Raw genomic sequence first — 20,175 nt, 5'->3', positions numbered from 1 at the left:
TAAAAAATGGCACATTTAATTTAACAGTCTAAAGTCTACACTACTACGAGTAAATCTGAGCACAACTCTTATTGTAGTACCTATCCTTATCATAATGTGGCCACGTCAGCATCACACGCAGTAGGTTTTCGCCTGGGCTTTCGCCGTCGTTGAAGTCCCGGGCGCCGACCACCACGAAGTCAGGGTCGAGGAAGCCGCGCCGGATGCCGTCCTGCATCAGCGCGTGGAACCTGGCCGCCTGTAGAGCCGTCACCACTGTGTTGCCGAAGTCTGGACGGTAGTCACCTGGGAAATAGGAGGAGTTTCTTTCACCATTTCTTTCCTCCTTAATGACGGGGCCTTTGTGAAATGGTGGTAGTGTAATATTATATTATGGCAATGGACAAATAATTGTAAAATTTTACGTCCAATTAACAATATCTCATTTTATTTCAAATAAAATAACAAACATCATCATCACAAGCCATCACGTCTCCACTCCACTGCTGGAGCACGGGTCTCCTTCTAATGAAGGGATGGTTAGGTCTAGCGAGGTGACTCACCCGCTTTTCGCTATACTTACCTACATTTGTAATACTCTCGTGATAGGTCGCGAGCCGTATCGCCGTTTTCGATTAAGTACAATGCGCTCCGAGTACACATCTGGAATCTAGATGTGAAGGTTTCCACGATGTTTTCCTATACAAGTGATAAGTAATTATATGCTAGATCGGGTGACGACTTGCGAAAGGTGACTGGTTATGATTGGATGCGGAAAGCTAAAGATCGCTTTCAGTGGCATGTTTTGGGAGAGACCTACGTCCAGCAGTGGACTGCTATAGGCTGATGATGATGATGAAGTATATGATAATACCTATAAACCCGACGCCCAAGCTGCAGGAGTTGAGTCCGTAATGGTGAGCCCCCGCGATGGCCCACCCCCTCCCCTCGTACACCCGCCCGTCGTTGCCGATCACGAAGTTGTAACTGCGAATTAGATCATAATTCCGTTTTATAATATGTTTTTTACCCTTTTAAAAAATAAGTTTAGTAACATTGTCCAAGGGGTACCTATAGTTTGTGAAAAGTACCTAGTAAGTAAGCAACTGGGTAGTGCACGAGTACCTATGTAATATGATCATTTACATGCCACGAAAACAATGGTTCCTATAAGTTTATCTAGATAGGAGCTTTGAATAAACATTTCTGGCATAAATCACAACCAATACGCTATGAACCAGCGACTCAAAACAAACTTTTTATGTTAATTTATAGAGATTTTAGTAGGTCTGTGCTGTTTATAAATTTTCAATCTTTAATGTAGACTTAATATCAATAAAATATTGACTGATTTGACTCACGGCAAATCCCATCCCTTGTGATTGAGGAAGTAGTCCTGAAGGTTGCGCATCTCCACGGCGCAGCGCACGAAGGAGTGGCACTCCGGGGACACGGAGTGGTTGATGATCACCAGCCGCAGCGGACGGAACTGAGGAAAGAAAGAAAGAATAGAAAGAAAGACTTTATTGGACGCAGACAGCATTTTTTTGAACATCCTAGATTGTGTCTCACTCAGTCTCACTGCTGAGCAAAGGCGTTCTTATGTTTGGTCCAGACAGCAATACTGATACCTACATTAATAGAGAGACGTAAACATCATCATCATCAGCCTATAGCAGTTAACTGTTGGACGTAGGCCTCTCGTAATGCACGGAACTGTAAGCGATCCATAGCCTTAAGAATTCAATCTACCAGCAACATTTCGCAAGACGTAAAAGTAATAATTAGAAATCATATGCATATAGGTAATAAATTTATTGTCATCGTCAAAAAGGTCCACTCAGCTAATGCAGCGCCTTTGTCTAGCTCAAAGGATAATGCTCTGGTATTTCAATGGAAGCCTTTTTAATGACGCACTACGTGTAGGTAGTTATGAAAAAAACATGAAACCTTCACGGGGTCGTTGACGACGTCCATGCCGAGCCACATCTCCCGAGTTATGTTCCAAGGATGGGGGGCTGCGAACAAGAATGAGATACTATTGGTGGCAGTGAATGGTGAAGTGTTTCTATAATTCATTAGACAATTTTTTTTTAAGTAGCCACTTCAGTGTCCCACTGCTGTGCAAAGGCCTCCCCATGTTTATTCCACACGTTTATTAGACAATAATAATTAAAAAAAATAAAAACCGACTTCAAAAATTACTAAAAAGTAAGACATAATAATAGCAGGAACTGTACTGCTACTCTTGATACGCAAGACGGTTATTCATATTACGTTAATATTGAGCTCGAGTCAGAACCAATTTCAAGTTAGATTTGGTACTCTTGACGACTATTTGGTTACAATTTGGTTTCACTTAAAATTTGGTTACGATTGTTTGAAACTTTTTTACTTGTCAGTGAATTCTGACAGCTACTTTGTGATAGAATGAATGAAAGAGAAAAAAAACAAAAAACTGTCGTGAATAGTGTCAAGTTGACACTATCGAAGAGTCTGTAGTCGAGCGGGCTTCAGTGATCGTAACTGATCACTGAGGTTAAGCAACAACTGGCACGGTCAGCCATTGGATGGGTGACCAATTTCAAGTGGTTCTTTTCTGGAGCAGTCCTTTATCCTAGTCAGAGGCCTGTACTGTATTTTATTTATGTAGCCTTGATGTATGTAACAAGTGTATCATTTGTTGGTCTTCAAATAAATAAATAAACTCTCTCAGCACAAGCTTGCTTGTGTTGGGGTCCACCAACCCGCACTATGAAGGGCTCTATGTCTCCACATAGTTCATCAAAAAGTTCTTTTGTGAGTCGGTAATTATCGACGAACTCCGCCTGTCCCATTTCCACTGCTTCGTCCAAATATCTCACCATTCACCGCTGATTTTTGCGCCTCCGAATATCTCTTCGCTGCGCATTGCGCAAAATCGCTATTCGTAGTGCTAAATAAGCCATAACACAGCACCTTTAGTCTCAAATACCAGTACCACACAAAACCACACAAAATCGCCACTCACAAGTACAAATACAAGTAATAAAGTTACTTTTTTCTTCTTGCCTTAGCGATTGCGTATATCCAGTATGTTCAATATTGACAACTGTCAAAATGGCGGTCAAGAGTACCAACTTGCGATCGTAACCGAATTTAGACTAGTTCACCCGAAAACCACCAAATACGGTAGGCAACTAGGCAAGGTGGCGCTACCATCGTGTTCCAGAGTGCCAAATGACTCGAAGGCAAGCGTGACATAATCGATTGCGCGTCGAGTGTACCACTACTGTTCTTTTTTTATGTTGGTGCGGTGACAAAGGAATCTGAAGAAATATGGCACCAACTTAAAAAAAAGAACAGTTCCTGCTATTATTATTTCTTACTTTTTAGTAATTTTTGAAGTCGGTTTTTTATTTTTTTAAATTATTATTTTATTTTATTGTTTTTAGTTTATTTGCAATTATAAATTGTCCCTCAAAAGTAAGATGGAAATGATACCATTACGTCCTACTAGTCAATACGAATCATTCAAGCCTAAGCACGAGGTAGTTGCTATACACCGTTGAGGAGTTTCCTTGACTGCCTTCCGTTTACATCATCAGATCAGGTCAAGGTCACCATCATATTTTTTAATTATAAGAACTATATTTACGTTCTAAATGTCATTAAAATGGAAATTCATACCCTGTTTTCACCCCTTTACCCACCCTTGGGGGTGAAACAAAATTCTGAAAAAGAAATGGGACCACCTGGGAGCTCATCCCAATAGATAAAAAAATAATTTTCGAAATCGGTCCATAAACGGCGGAGTAATCGGTGAACATACATAAATATATAAAAAAAAAGATCCCGACGAATTGAGAACCTCCTCCTTTTTTTGAAGTCGGTTAAAATAACTTATTAGGTACCCATATCTCTGCGCCTAGGTAACAGACGATTTATAGGTACTTAAAGGGTGTCTGTGAAAGTCTTGGTCGAAGGTGAAAGTATGGAATATGGATAAAACGAAAAAAAGTACCTAAGTTTAGGACTTCGGAAAAGTATTTTTGTGAATGTCCACCTAAATCATGACATCGTTAGGTACATTAATAAGTATACCATCGCAGATTAGCACGTCTGCATAGGATAAATTGCAATATGTACTCGCTGACTAAGTCTGATAACAATGTTGGCCAACTTATCATTATCTGATAAAGAAGGTCATTGGATTACAAATTGGTAACAAACAATTAGTTCGCACTATTCTAAATCTAAAAATAGTTTTTTTTTTTGTTAGAGAAATTAACACGTGTAAAGCCGTGTAGGTAAATTCATTATCAGCTTATAGCAGTCCATCGCTCTGGACGGAGACCTCACAGAGTACATTATTGGTAGGCCTCTTCTAAAGCATGCCATTGCATGCGATCTATAGCTTGCAAATTTCGGAAGTTGCGATTTAGCAGTATATTAATTACCTAGTTACGAAATAAATGCCTATGTAATGTAACACATCAAGTTACATGAGCCCTGTAATATGTCTCCGTATGTTTCTGGAAAGCTTAGGCCCGGTTTCGCGATACTCGGTTAGATGATAACAAGGGATTAGTATATTCAATTCTTGACAGATGTGTCAAAAGACCACAACTCATCCCTGGTTATGATCTAACCAAGTATCGCAAAACCGGGCCTAAGAGTACTTTAGACCTCATAATTAAGATATTACAATATCTTGAGAGAAAAGTTATGAGATGAAAAGTTGTTATTCTGACCAGCATCAGGCTCCACCGCCTCTTCCCTGCTATGGAAGACGGTGAAGTAGACGACGACGGCCGCAGCCCCGAGAAGCACCAGCGCCGACGCCCCGCACGCCACCCGCTCCGCTCTACTCGAGCTCTTCACTTGCTGGATCACGTACTTCCAGAACGGCACCTCTGGAACAGTGGACAAAGTCTGTTTGACGAGGAGTCATGGCATGCTTTTGCTTATTTCTAACACACGCCTGGAGGGTTACTCTATAGTGACGAAAAACGATCAAAGGAGAGCTGTCGTTTAATACAATGAGATAGAGTCGTGGCTCTGAAACTACGTTTTTTGTCATATAAAGTGACCCCCCTAGCGCTTTGTGGCCGTCGACGTTGGCATCATGGAGGATATCATCATCTTTGCGGATTGTTTGTATGTATTTCTTACTTAATACTCGTACTATGAGAAAGACTCTCTTTGTCATCAGAAAACACATTGAGCAATATGATCATACTAGCAGTTCCCGCGAGCTTCGCTTCGCCTTAAAAAGTTTTCCCGTGGGAATTCCGGGATAAAAAGTAGCCTATGTTCTTTCTCAGGGTCTAGACCATAGGTATACCAAATTTCATTCAAATCCGTTCAGTAGTTTTGGCGTGAAAGAGTAACAGACAGACAGACAGACACAGTTACTTTCGCATTTATAATATTAGTTAGGATTTATAAATTCGTGGCACAGTCGCAGTCATGTAAAGGCTATGGTGTCTGGCAATATCAGGCGCTTCGTAGTAGATCAGACAGCTAGACAATATTACCAGTAGTAAATTATTGGGCATTCTACTCCACCGAAATCAGCCAGGCCTCACTCCGTTCGGGGCTCCCTGCGGTCGCCCTCCGCCTGGCTGATTTCGTTGAGTAGAATGCCCAATAATTTATTTTAATAGGTAATATTTTGATTATGCATTTCTACTAATTTGCTCGGGAACTAAACTTCATACTTTAAATAATTTGCCTAAAATTTAATTAAACACTGACTTACATGAGTGCTTCCAACTGTGAATTAATTATTAAAGATCACACAAATATAAACTATCTGCACAAATGAATCTAACGAACCAACAAGTTTTTGTTTTACGGTTTAAGTCGTATATATCAGTTTTTGTTAAAATAATCATACAGCGTCAAGATCCGAAGACACTTAGTCCTCGTTTAAATCTAGACTGATCCCGGAATCGCTGAGTTTCCGCATAAGATCTAGCTCCTTAGTCCCGAAAACGCTGAGTTCTCGCTTAAGACTGTGGAACCTGTTTGATTATTTATACATAACTGATACCTCCGGACTAAACCATACTTGGGTTTGGCACGATCCCGGGAGCGCTGAGTTCCCGCGTAAGATCTAGCTTCTAAGTCCCGAAAACGCAGAGTTCTCGCTTAAGACTTAGGAGCCGCCACTCAACTCCGAAGACGCAGAGTCCTCGCTTCAAGTCGAGATATGCTTAACCCCAAAGACCTGCATGTGGTATGAGTCTAAAAACCATAATGAATAAAATGTCTGTTTCAATGTACGTAACGTGATTCGGGGTTCTCAACTTTGGGTATCATTTTGATCGTGATATCACTTTCTAAAACATAGCGTAAGAAATGAACAATCTAAAGAAACTACCGTTTCATAAGAAATGAGTATGATAAAATATCATAATTATATTTACCTAATAGGTACTTGAAGCCCAAATGGTCAGCGAATACGTTTTGAAATTCTTTTATGACAAGTAGGTATCAAGTTATAAACATACTACACTCGCGAGCAACCAAATCGACTCAAGCCTTGACGGCGCAAACATACATTAATACAAGTAAAATTATGAATAGAAATAATAAAAATGATATGTCATTTAAAAGCTTAAGATGTCAGCTTTAATTTGATATCATTATTATTGAAATCCATTCATCATTTTTGAAATAAATGATGTCTGAACGCAATTGTAGGAAAAACGGGAATTTAGGAAAAAAGGGTATGGGTATCGTATTATACAAATTAAACAAAAAATGTTAAGATAAAAATTTATTTATTTAAATCAATACTTTGTATTGCCCCCTCTTGCCCTAATTACAGCCTGCAGCCTGTTTCTCATAGACCTTATCAACTTTTTGACAGTTTCCTGAGGAATGCCGTCCCACTCCTCTAATAAAGCTGTCTTCAGCTCGTCCACGCTTGCAGGGACTGGATTCCTGGCCCGAACTCTTCTTTTGAGCTCGTCCCATAAGTGTTCGATGGGATTCAGGTCAGGACTGAGCGCAGGCCAGTCCATCGTGCGCAATTCCTTCTCTCTCAGAAACTGCCGACTGACTCGTGCCGTGTGGCAGCGGGCATTGTCGTGCATTAGCACGAAGTCTTCACCGACAAATTCTGCATAGGGCACAACATGACCGAGTAGAATGTCGGTGATGTACCGATCAGCTGTTAACCCGCCTCCTCGGCCGCCTCCAGGCACGAAAACAAGTGCGGTTTTTCCCTCTAGAGAAATACCAGCCCACATCATGCAGGAACCGCCGCCATATGCTACTGTTTCAGCGAAACAACATTGGGCAAATCGTTCCCCCGGACGCCGGTAGACCCGGCCTCTCCTGTCACTGCCATGCAGACACACTCTGCACTCATCAGTAAACAGGACCGACCGCCATTGCGCAATGCTCCAATCGAGATGCTCTCGAGCAAACTGAAGACGCGCTTGTCGGTGGCCTGCAGTCAATTTGGGGCCTGATGCAGGTCTTTTTGGTGTCAAGTTGGCTTCCTTCAAGCGTCTTCTCACTGTCCACTCGCTGACAGCCACTTGTCGTACACGTCTCAGTTCTTGCTGCACATCAACGCCCGTAAGGTGTCGATTGCGCAGCGAGGTTGAGACAATGAAGCGGTCGTCTCTCTCTGAAGTGCAGCGGTGGCGGCCCGTTCTTGGTCTTCGATTGAAGGCACCAGTCTCTTGGAACCGTCTGTATACTCGGGATACAGCAGACTGGCTCAAGTGGAGCTGGGCAGCGACTGCTCGCTGACTTAACCCTTGTTGCAGCAAGGCAACAACTTGAGCAGCTTCTTCTGGTGTGGTATCCATGGGTTTGCGAAAACAAGGAATACAATGCAACGAGATGTGTACCGGTCAACTTGCAACAAGCGACTGATAAGGTACACCGGATGTGGAAAGGTTTTATAGCGGGATCAGGTAGCGCAAGGCGTGGATTCCTAATGAGGTAATTAACACTGACGGGCAATTAAAATGCGTCATTAAATCTGCGCTTAGTTTTTTTTTATGGTATTGATCTTAATTGAAAGCCTAATTCTTCAGCTTTCGAATGACATATCACTTTTATATTTACCATTTATCGTTTTAGGAAAATCAATGTATATGTGCGCCGTGAAGGCTTGAGTCGATTTGGTTGCTCGCGAGTGTAGTTTGATATAAGTTAGTATGTCTTCAATATAAGTACTTATATCTAAATAGTTTTTTTTACATAAAATATGTTTTCTATAAAATGCATCTTATTTATTTAACTCAGATTATTTCAAATAAAATGTTACGTACTCCTTACCATGTTTTACCAAGCCTAATAGACCAGGAGCTAACAATATGAATATGTATGAGATATAATGTATATTTGAAAACACCGTGTCGTGGCTGTTTACCTGTGGTGTAGCGGTTAAGATGGTGGTTTTCATTCACAGGTTGTTGGTTCAATATAAACTTAAAGTTATAAATAAGTTCATTACACACTACATACCTACATTAAACGTTCCTTTACGAAAAAAGCTTGTGACTCAGCTTAAGGTCTTAATATTGGCGAAATTATACCTAGGTATGTTTAATATTAAAAACTATTGAACTCGCGCCCGGCCTATCGACTTTTCCACGGTTTTGCTTACGCTGCATCACGAGGCAGCGCGGCTGCGGCCAGTTCTTGATATATGATATTATTGTTTGTCCATATTCTATTCATTTATGCGATGGTTTAGTGGTTAATGAATTAGGAAGTACTAGATTCTATTTTAAAATAGGTTCATAAAATAAAATTACTTTCTATACTTTGGGTGTTAATAAACTTTGTTATTCAAGTAAATTTATATACCTACCTAGATATACGTATTTACAGCGAACAAAGTTGAGTTTTTTAAAGTAAGAAACCCATTTATTTAACTACCACATAAGTGGTAATAATAACGAATCGCATCATGCACTATTCGTGTTTGTGACATGCGAGTACCTAAGAACAGATCCTAGTATGGTTCTATGTATTCTTATCTGTTAACACTTGTACGAGTATAACCGTTCTTAGCTATAAGCTATAAGGTCTCATGTTGTACCCATAACAGTCAATATTATGTAGTCTGAGCCTATCTGAAACCTAGTTAAACATTGTGAGATATGGCGTTTCGACTTTCTCCGTGTTCGGCATCATAAGGGTCACAGTGATAGTTAAATAAAGTCCATTTTTCTCTCCACCTTTAGTTTGCAAGGTGCGGGTGCCTATATAAATAGAGTGAGTCGCCCGCGCGCCTCAGTTGGTTTTTGATTTTTGAAGTGAACACTTCGGCAAAATGGCTCAATGTAGCCACGGTTCTCGTCGGCTTCGCTCCGACGGGGAAAAATATAATATTGAATTTGCGGAGTCCTCGCTGCCGGGAGCTGTAGCGTGATGCGGACCAGGCGGCGCGGGGCCTGCCGGCTGCTACGCACGCAGCCATTGCTGAGGATTTCGCAACGAAGGTTTGAGTTGATAAGCCGTGAGTAAAATGCTATTATTTACTGCTTTTAAAAGCTCAGCCACTGGTCATAATGCTCCGGCGCTTGGGGTTTTTATCCCACGCAGTAGGGTCCGATTCAATAGTCGTGGTGATGATTGATCACATATTCCGGTCCTACTAGTGGCGCTTGAGCTAGATACTTACATTAATGACCGCTTTAAGTAAAGCATATGTTAATTTTATACAGGAAAAAATAATAAAAATATATTTTTCTACCCTCAATTTCTAATATTTTTAGAAAACAGTTGATAAAAACTTTGCTATTACAATAATGCACTTGATTATAGCTTATGTAAGGCTTTACAAAGAGGAGCTTTCCAGGACCGTCATAGGATTTTTTACAGGAAGCACGTGGCTCCGAGTTTCAGTATGTTGGGACATTGTGGCATGTGCGGCGAGTAATGTGATCCGCCGGTACCTACCCGCTGAGGGTAGGCAGGCCGATTCGGTGAAATTGAAGTTTCGTGTAACCTGCACCCGGCCCTGTGCTCCCGCGCTGGCCGCCGTCTCGTGGCACCTGCATCGCAGCGTACACCCGGCCCTGCGCTCCTGCCCTGGCCACCGGTTCGTGCCACCTGCATCGCAGCATACACCCGGCCCTGTGCTCCTGCGCTGGCCGCCGTCTCGTGCCACCTGCATCGCAGCGTACACCCGGTCCTGGCCCTGGCCACCGGTTTGTGGTACCTGCATCGCTGCATAGACCCAGCCATGCACTCCTGCCCTGGCGGCTGTACACCCGGTCCTGGCCCTGGCCACCGTTTTGTGCCACCTGCATCGCAGCGTACACCTGGTCCTGGCCCTGGCCACCGGTTTGTGCTACCTGCATCGCTGCATAGACCCAGCCATGTACTCCTGCCCTGGCGGCTGTGTTGTCCCACCTGCATCGCTGCGCACACCTGGCACTCCTGTTCTGGTTGCCAGATCCAAACGCCCCCTGTCTGGGAAGAAATTTTATGCTCAGCGGAAACGCCTGCACTATTGCTAGCACGGTCATCATCATCATCAGCCATCATTATGAGTGACTTATTTAGAAGGTATCGAGTAACGTGCGCTATTCATCAGTGATTTTGGCATATGCAGACGAACGTTTACTGCCAAGGTTGGTCATGTTAGCCATACAAGGGCACACCAACGAAGCCTGAGTAACCACCTGCAGTCGCCGTAGCCACATCGGCATGGATGACGACAAATCGGGTAACGTGCACCGCTTCTAAAAGTGTTATAGCACTTCAATTTGATGCCTCCGCTGAGGTAGGGTATTATATTAAAGCAGCCTTCTTCTGAACTGCCCAAAGTGACCTGTAGACTGCTCCTGGGGATAGTTGTGCAATCAATTTTTTATTTCGATGTCTCTGCTGAAGAAACTGTCTAATGCAGCTTTTGTTCTAAACTGCCTAAAGATCATTGGACTGCTCATGGGAATGGTGACGCACGGTAAGTACAGGAGCGTTACTCTATACTGATGAGAAACGAACGAATGAGAGCTGTCGTGCAATCGGCACGTTTAATACATACAAACAGATAGAGCGGCTCGCGCCGCAGTGCACTGAAAGTTCGTTTTTCGTCATATAAAGTGACCCCCCAGACACTATCTTAAGTGTCATGACACATCGGCAGATTCCAGCTTTGAGTCTTTTCTTTTCTCGGCTGTGAGCAAAGTGAATCCCACCGGCGAGTGTTCAACCTAAAAGCACTGAGCTAATTCCTGATTTCGTGAAAGTCGCTGTTGCTATACCATACCGCTTCACAAGTTACCGAATTTATTATGATCCTACTGTCGGGTGATCATGATCGGAGTGTCATCGCGGTTTCTGAGTGGCACCATATTAGCTGTCTTCCTTATGTCCCAGTGGATTGTGAGTGTGTATCCGAGCTCTTTGTTGAAAAATGCGTGAACCTCCTACGCAGCAGCTGTCTACTAGTTGTGTATCGAATAAATCGAGTAGGTAACGGTGCTCTTGCACGAGACGACTACCTTTTGGTAAAATTATAACTTCCACTATTCTGGGAACATGCATATATCTACTGTGTACTGTGTATCACATCACGTGTAGCCGCAGCCCTACTCAATGTACGGAGCTAGATAATAAACAATGGCAGTCGTCATTAAATTTCTATGAATTTCGAAGGTCATCATTTGGAGCACAATCCAAACCTATTCATGCCTAAACGGCTTCTCTAATATAAATGTATTTTTAATTCGATTCTGGCGCAAACGTTTCATAACTATTTTTCAACACTGTATCTGCTGAAACTACTTAGACTGACTGGTTAAGATGCAGACGTGCCGTTTTCACAATTCCATTTTGAGTAATCCTCAACTGTTTTATGGATCTTTCAGTTAGTTACGTAACTAGTTACCAAGTAAAAAATTACTTGTGTCATGCTCGTACTCGCGTCTCATTTAGGAGCTCTCTGGCCTCTAGCTGAAGGCTAGAACTGGTATATATATCTACTAAGCTAGTACAGAGTTATAACCGGGCAGCGGTGACGTGGCAGCTGCTTGATTTATTAGAGTTTGCTGAAAACTTTCTAAATAAGTAATAATTATTAGTCATAATATTAACTCTTTGCAGTTCTTTCAGAATGCAATACCAGGTCGCTGAAGTAGGTAACCTTCCTTAGCTGGACAACAACAACAACAAGCCTATTTGTTTTGAAGAATGTCACAGTTATTCGCCGTTCCACTGTCATATCGATGTCCAAGGACTTTTTCTTGGGTTTACCTATAGATAGCCGCAAGCTATCTGCTGTTGGCGAACTGTCAGTTCTGATTGATAAGTCAGGCTCGAGGTGGCTCGTCCAATTGTCCATGTTCCCGCCACCATGATTGTTGCTTCCACAGATTAGAGAGTCTATGTTGGCTGTCGTTGCATCAGGTCTGATCAGGTACAACTAACATCTTTACGTACCATCTTTATTTAATCGAGCTATTTTATTTTGTTTTATCTAGGTTGACTTAATGGTTTCAAAATCGAACCTACAACAATGTAAGTAGGTACCTACCTACGTACCTTTGAAGTTGCAACAAGGCGAAGCCTTAAGGTTTTAGCCGAGACCTGCCCTTAGTGTTGACGAACATACCTAAAGGTGACCTTGTTAATGTTTTTCATATGAAGTACTGAACATTTTACTTATCCTGGTGGCATGACTGATCATTTACTTACCCAGTTAAGACATGTTAGCCGGGTTTCATTTATCAACAACTATTATAATTGTTATTGTTGTGTTAATCAATCTTTATTAATTGATGTCATCTACCAAGGAATGCTGCCAGAGCTCATAATATTCACACATGATGATACAGAATGATAGTAGCCCACAAAATGGGTGCAAAGGCTTATAAAATAACTTTCCTTCCTAGTAGGACTGCACAGGAACTCGTTAACCGCCGAGTTAGTTAGAATACAAAATTAGACTGTGTGTTACTTGTCAATCTAGAATATGAATATAGTGACCTGCATCATGTTTTGAAAAACTGAATACTTAGTTATCCGCCAGTGTCACAGCCTTCATCTAATATTTTCCAGTAGCTGATGAGGCTGAGATATTTAGTAAAATTATCTTCCCTTCAAGCACCACTCCTCGTTCCAAGGACTAGATGCCGCGCCAGGTGTTGCAGGCCGTGTCGTCGTACAGGGCTGACTGAGCAGGTCCACGAGGCTCCAGGGTCGGCTACTGCATTTCTGAGGTCAGTCCAGAATTACATACCCTAGTCACCATGTGCTGACCTGAGCCCCAGCGGCCTGGACCGATATTCTACATTTTACAGCTTTTAAATATTGTTGCAAAGTATTTCACTGGTTCCATCCATTCGGCTAGTGTATGTTAAAAATATTGCCTTGACAATAACAAGATTTTGATCAATAATTACTTATAAGTATTGCTTTCGAAGAGGCACTGTGTGTATCCATATGTATAAATACCTACCTATATCTATAGGTACATACCTTCCATAACTTTCTGACAAGTCAGGAATAATAAGGAAGTACTTAAGTCTTATGTATACTTATACCTTTCTTTTTAGTATATCTATTACCTAGAAATCTATGCATTATAAATTTATAGATTCAAATATTTATCTACTGATATACTCATCAGTAGCTTATGGGTCACAGTTGGTTTTCTCTCCACCATGCGATAATAAACACATCTCACAATGTTTAACTAGGTTTCAGATAGGCTCAGACTACATAATAGACGCATTTTTCCTGAAATAAAAATGACATATTATGTATCTAGCCTATCTGAAACCTAGTCATTTCTGCATGGTGATATTACAACTGAGGCGCGCGGGCGACTCACTCTATTTATATAGGCACCCGCACCTTGCAAACTAAAGGTGGAGAGAAAAATGGACTTTATTTAACTATCACTGTGACCCTTATGATGCCGAACACGGAGAAAGTCGAAACGCCATATCTCACAATGTTTAACTAGGTTTCAGATAGGCTAGATACATAATATGTCATTTTTATTTCAGGAAAAATGCGTCTATTATTTATTTTAGAAAGAAGTATAACGACCGAATAGCGCACTGGTTAGTAACTCTAATTGTTATGCTGAGGGTTCGGGGTTCGATCCCCGGTCGGGGCAGAACACTTAATTGCACAACTGTTAGAGTTACTAACCAGCGCGCTATTCGGTCGTTTATTTCTTCCTTCATTAAATAATATCAAACACAACACTTCACCTATACAGATGTCAAACGTATAACACCTCTCTTTCCAATTGTGGGTAATGGTTGCACAAATGCATTTCAATAAACGTGTTCCGGTGTTATATTTCATTATTGCAAAATATGTCGGTTTACCTACTCGAAAACATCTATTTTGCAGAGATTGCAATTTTCACACACTGACACACATCTACATTGCACAGTTCACAATGTCATATGACTAACTCAATGAATACTTAAGTAAGCCTTAAAGTGCAGTGTTAAGGTTGAAAATTTAATATTATTAAGTAAGACTTATTATTTTATATAATACAAGCATAATGGTTTTTAAATAATTAATTATTTTTTGGCTGTCCTTTCTTCGCTCAGCCATCACCGTGCCTGTCTGTGCGCTCTGTAAAACCCTTCAGTTTTTCTTCAGTCATTCCTTAAGTGCTGTTCGTGGTTCCTGTGAAAATCTATCAACATCCTGAAACAATGTTAGTATTCGTGAGTACTTTTTTATCTTACAGTTAAGTTTCTTTGTTTTTCCTCGTGTGTGCTCCTAAATTAAACTTTAATGTTATAATGAAGTAAATTTCTATTTTAATATGTTGATTTATTATAACACATCAAGTAGTAAATTATCTGTAAAGTATCTCAAGTTAGTTATAAATGAATGATTTAATATAGATAGTTTAATCTTCCAATTATCTAGTGCAGATAATTTGATATGGAAATGCTAAAAATAAATATGTTTTACAGGTCTGACTCAGAATACGAAAGTGTCGTCTCGCTGCCGCACACATCCAAAAGCAAAACTGCAGTCGCGGCCCCGAACAAACGGAAGAATAACTCAGCAGAACCCCAAAGGTATGTACTCATATCCCTATTTTATTATAAAATTAGGTACATGATTCCAAATTTCACTTAATTTAATACCATAACCCTCTATTTTCGCTGTACTGTATAAAAATTTAGTAAGATAATGCATGATGCGATGGCTGTGTGAGCAGCGATGGTTCATGTACCGGGATCGACGCCTATACAGACTGATTAATTTTGGTTGTGAGGTCTTGAGGTCTACATGTTAGTTATAATTGTGTTGTGTGACCATTAAAGTGTTAGTTATTCTCTATATCTACAAAACTCGCCATTTACTGAACATACTTAAGGTCTAAGTCCACTTACACAACTCTTTTCTACCCAACAGAGAAATATAAATTAAAATTATGCATTTTATATTTTTTTAATATACTTTACATTGATTACATAAATAAGTAGACAGCTCGCTTGGTGAGTGGGTACAGAGATGTGTAAGTGGGCTAAGACCTTTATAAATTATATATTGTGTTACATCAAAAATCACTTTATCCTTTCAATATTTTAACAGTCGTGCCGTTTAATATACCTACACCACTGCTACTTATAAATTTAAACCTATATTTTATGTTTATTTAATTATAAATATATTGTTTACAGGTCTAATAAGAAGAAGAAGACCAGTGGCACAAGCAAACTGGACATATTCGGGATTTTGGATGAAGCTGAAAACCTAGCAAGCAGAGCAGCGCCGGACAACTACCCTATATCGTCTAGCTTCGTGTCTCGCGTGGCCAACGGCTCCGTACGAAAGAGCTTAATTAACGACGGTGAATTTTATGTTGAGCTAAAAGTGTACAACACACTTGACGCTAAAACCTCTAAGCCTGAGGAACGGTGGAAAAAAGCCCTGTTCAATCTGAAACTGCTGACTGAGCAGGACGGCGAGCCGTGGCAGGCGCTGCAGAAGTTTGTCAGGGAAGCGCACTCCGTGTTCGGAGACTGCGAACCTGTTTACTATAGCGAAAAAATTCATATTAAGTAAATTCATCAACTTACCACCGTTTTTTAACTATTGAAGTTTTTTAATAAATATTATACTTATTTCATTTAATTTTTATAATTTTTATTTTTTCCATTTTTTAATTAGGTAGGTTTTTCCATTTCCATTTTACTATAGTGATTTTTTATAAAGTAATTAACTTAACTCAACTGTTGAATATTATTTCATTTAATCAATATAATATTTCAGTCATCGTTTAACCATAAGTATATCGAAAATACATATTAAGTATTTATCAACTTAACTTTGAAGTACCTAATTTAAAAATATTACTTATTTCATTTAATTTGAATAATTATTTCCTTTAAATATTTCAGTTAGCTAGGTACCTATTTCCATTTTTTATTTCAAGCCGTTACCCAATAATGCCGTACTGTACCGTTTGTCGTTCATCGATTGATAGGAAAAAATGGATAGGGCATTTACGTAGTACTTTACATAAAAACATCGCTGCGATATCTGTATGCGATGGTGTCGAGATGATCAATTCAGCTTTCAAGTCCCGTATAGCCACATATAGGATTACAGCTACCAGCGAGTTTGAACAAAACTCTGTAGATAACTTTTTTGATTCAATTCGAGCCAAGATAAAGGACCTTTTTGATAAATGTTTACAACTGCATACTTGTATTAAAGTAAATATAGAACTCTTCTCATTGTTTTTAATGTTCAAAAATGATTGTCAGGAAATAAAATCATTTGGAACAAAAAATCAAATTTTATATCTTAATTATGACTTTGATTCGAAGTATTTAAACTTGGTAAATGAAGTTAAGAAAAAAATTGAAGAATTTCAAGAAAGGGATAGTGGTTGGACATTTCTTAGTAACTCGCATCTCGAGATTAATATCAACAAATATCAACCGCTGCGAGGTGCTAGCTACATAAATTTGCCTAAGTTTATAAAAAATAAAAAGGCATGTTTAAATATCGAGAACAATGACCCTTACTGTTTTCTTTGGAGTGTGGTGGCAGCCCTATTTCCCGCTCAGAAACATCCTGAACGAGTATCGTCTTACCCTGATTTTAGAAAAGTTTTCAATATTGAGGGGATGTCTTTTCCAGTAGGATTTTCGGATATAACTATATTCGAAAAAAACAACCCTACCATTGCGGTAGTTGTGTATGGACTGAAAGATGGGAAGACTATTTCAGGCCCCTTGTATAGATCAGAGACATTAACGGGTAAGACCGTAATCCATCTATTATATATTGAGAACGACAAAACATCTCATTATTGTCTTATCAAAAATTTAACTCGTCTAGTGAGAAGTCAAATAACTAAACACCATCAAAAGTTACACATTTGCGAAAGTTGTTTATTATTTTTTTCCACCCCTGAACAAGCTAACACTCACTTATGCAGTGGAGTAGCTACCGAAATACCAAAAGAAGGGAGTTTTTTGCAGTTTAAAAACTATGAGCGAAAACAAAACATGCCTTTTGTGATTTATGCCGACTTAGAAACAATGCTAGTCAAATATGAGGGCTGTGAGAATGACCCTAACATCGCTAGTACATCCACGTTGCAACGTCACGTGCCGATAGCGTTTGCGTACCAGATAGTTTGCACTCTTGATGACTCATATGACAAGTTTGTTAGTTACCGCGGTGTTGACTGTATTGCAAGGTTTATCGAATGTTTAAATCGTGATGTACGTAAAATTCATAAAGTGTTGAAAAAAACTGTAAGCATGATATTTACGGAAAAAGATCAAAAAGACTTTGAAAGTGCCACTCGATGTTATATCTGTAAAAACTTCTTATTTTTAGATCGTGTTCGTGATCATTGCCATATCACCGGGAAATATCGCGGTGCAGCACATACCCATTGTAATTTACAGTTTAAACAACCTATGTTCGTTCCCGTAGTATTTCATAATTTAGCGGGGTACGACTGCCACTTGTTTATAAAAGAGCTAGCTTTATCACCTGGCCCTGTAAAACTTATACCTAAAACGAAGGAAAACTATATTTCGTTTACGAAATACGTGCCGATATCCCAAGATGAGAGCATTCAAGTTCGTTTTATCGATTCCTTTAAATTTCTGGGGACCAGTTTAGATCAATTGGCGAAATCATTAACGAAAACTCAATTTCATCATTTGAGAAAACATTTTCATGACGATAGTGCATTTGATTTGCTGGTACGTAAAGGTGTTTATCCTTATTGCTATATGTCAAATATGGAACGCTATGAGATTACATCATTGCCTCCAAAGGAAGATTTTTTCAACTCACTTACGGGTGAAGATATAAGCGATGCCGATTATGAGCATGCGCAAGCGGTATGGTCAAAATTCGCTGTAAAAGATTTGGGTGAATACACCGATCTGTATTTAAAAACTGATGTTTTATTACTTACAGACATATTTGAAAATTTTAGAAAAACCTGTAAAAAGTATTACGAGCTTGATAGCTTATTCTATCTTACTATCAGTGCCCTATCGTTTGACAGCATGCTTCTCAAAACTCAAATAAAACTAGAGCTCCTCACTGATTTAGAGATGATTCGAATGATACAGAGTGGAATCAGAGGTGGTGTGTGTATGTGCTCTAAGCGTTATGCTAAAGCGAATAACAAGTACTTATCCGACTATGACTCATCTGAACCTGATTCATTTATTGTGTACATAGATGCTAATAATTTATACGGATATTGTATGTCACAGACGTTACCTCTTAGTAATTTTAGATTTCTAACGGAAGAGGAAATTGATAATTTAGATATTTCAAGTATTTCTGATAGTGCAGATACTGGTTTTATTTTGGAAGTAGACCTATTGTATCCTGAAATTTTACACCATGAGCATAATGACCTTCCTTTTTGTCCTGAAAAATGCATTCCACCCGGCGGCCGAAATCATAAACTTGTGCCTAATCTCTATGATAAATATAGATATGTCATCCATTATGTTCACTTGAAGCAGTGTCTAAAGCATGGCTTAAAACTAACCAAAGTTTTATTTATTTATTTATTTATTTATTTATTATTAAAGATACACCAACAGCATACATATTATTACAGTCTTTAAAAGATATGTTTATAAGGTCTTACATCTAATACGATATGCCAGTTATAGGCGTATACAACATTATTAAAATCAACAAACCTTAAAAGTAATAAAATTAAAATTTTATAACAAAATTAAAATATTGACAATAGAATTCAAATGTAGATATTAACAAATATTGTAAATTCGTTAATTAAAATTACTAATACTGAAATTAACTTATACTGAAAATAGTTGCAGTATTCCACTTTGGAACTTGGGTAAACTGTCACTAAAGATATCTATGTTCGGAAGCTTAGTACTAATTTCATTGTACTCCTGGCAGATTCTGTTCATTGGGGCGTGCAGACCAGTGTTTGTTTTGGACGTATGGATATGAAATATTTTGTTGATTGGTTTTCTAGGAAGATTATAAGGCACTGATAGATGAATTTTTTCGGAAAGATGAATACAGCTAATTTGATTTGAAATAAGTTTGTGTAAAAATACTAAATCCTGTAAAATACGGCGGTTACGCAGCGTGTTCATGTTGAAGAAGTTTAGACGCTGGTCATAGGTGTTCCTGTGCGATATCCCAGTAGAAGTGAATGCCAAGTATCTGGTGAATGCCCTTTGTATACTTTCAATCCTCTGAGAGTGTACCGTATACTGAGGGCTCCACGCCGCGCTGGCGAACTCCAGGTGACTGCGGACTAGCGCGTTGTACAGAAGTATTTTAGTTGTGCTATTATGGAAGTCCCTTGAATTTCTCTTTAGAAACCCTAGCATTTGAGCGGCTTTCTTAACAATATTATCATAATGAGAAATGAAACTAAGTTTGCTATCAATGATGACACCGAGATCTCTAATTTCATTTGTTTCTGTTAGTTGACTATTGCCTATAGTGTAAGAAGATGTAAGAGGACATTTCTTTTTTGTAAATTTGATGAAGTAGCATTTACTAACGTTTATTGACATATGGTTAAGATCGCACCAGTCTTTAATATTGTTTAGATCTTCTTGAATAAGTTTGACATCTGTGATGGAGTTAACGGCTTTATAAATTTTTAGATCGTCAGCAAAAAAGGAGAAATGACAATGTTTTATGTTAGTGGTAAGATCGTTTATAAATATTAGGAATAAAAAAGGGGCCCAAGTGCGATCC

The 20,175-nt window shown here is 39.4% G+C and overlaps 1 protein-coding gene across 1 annotated transcript in view; it reads right to left on the bottom strand.

Moving 5' to 3' along the window:
• Positions 1-20,175, bottom strand: part of LOC105388777 (peptidoglycan recognition protein) — a 52,152-nt gene continuing 31,977 nt past the window's right edge. The window contains exons 2-6 of the mRNA XM_011559744.3: positions 4,713-4,874; positions 1,930-1,997; positions 1,341-1,468; positions 854-966; positions 1-285 (exon numbers count right to left, since the gene is read on the bottom strand). Coding sequence (XP_011558046.3) covers positions 44-285; positions 854-966; positions 1,341-1,468; positions 1,930-1,997; positions 4,713-4,874 — 713 coding nt within the window. The 3' untranslated portion in view covers positions 1-43. The remainder of the gene's footprint in view (positions 286-853; positions 967-1,340; positions 1,469-1,929; positions 1,998-4,712; positions 4,875-20,175) is intronic.

The sequence above is a fragment of the Plutella xylostella genome, chromosome Z (assembly GCF_932276165.1).
Source record: "Plutella xylostella chromosome Z, ilPluXylo3.1, whole genome shotgun sequence".
NCBI lineage: Eukaryota > Metazoa > Arthropoda > Insecta > Lepidoptera > Plutellidae > Plutella > Plutella xylostella.
The sequence above is the reverse complement of the archived record's forward strand: the minus strand, read 5'-3'. Positions and strand labels throughout refer to the sequence as shown.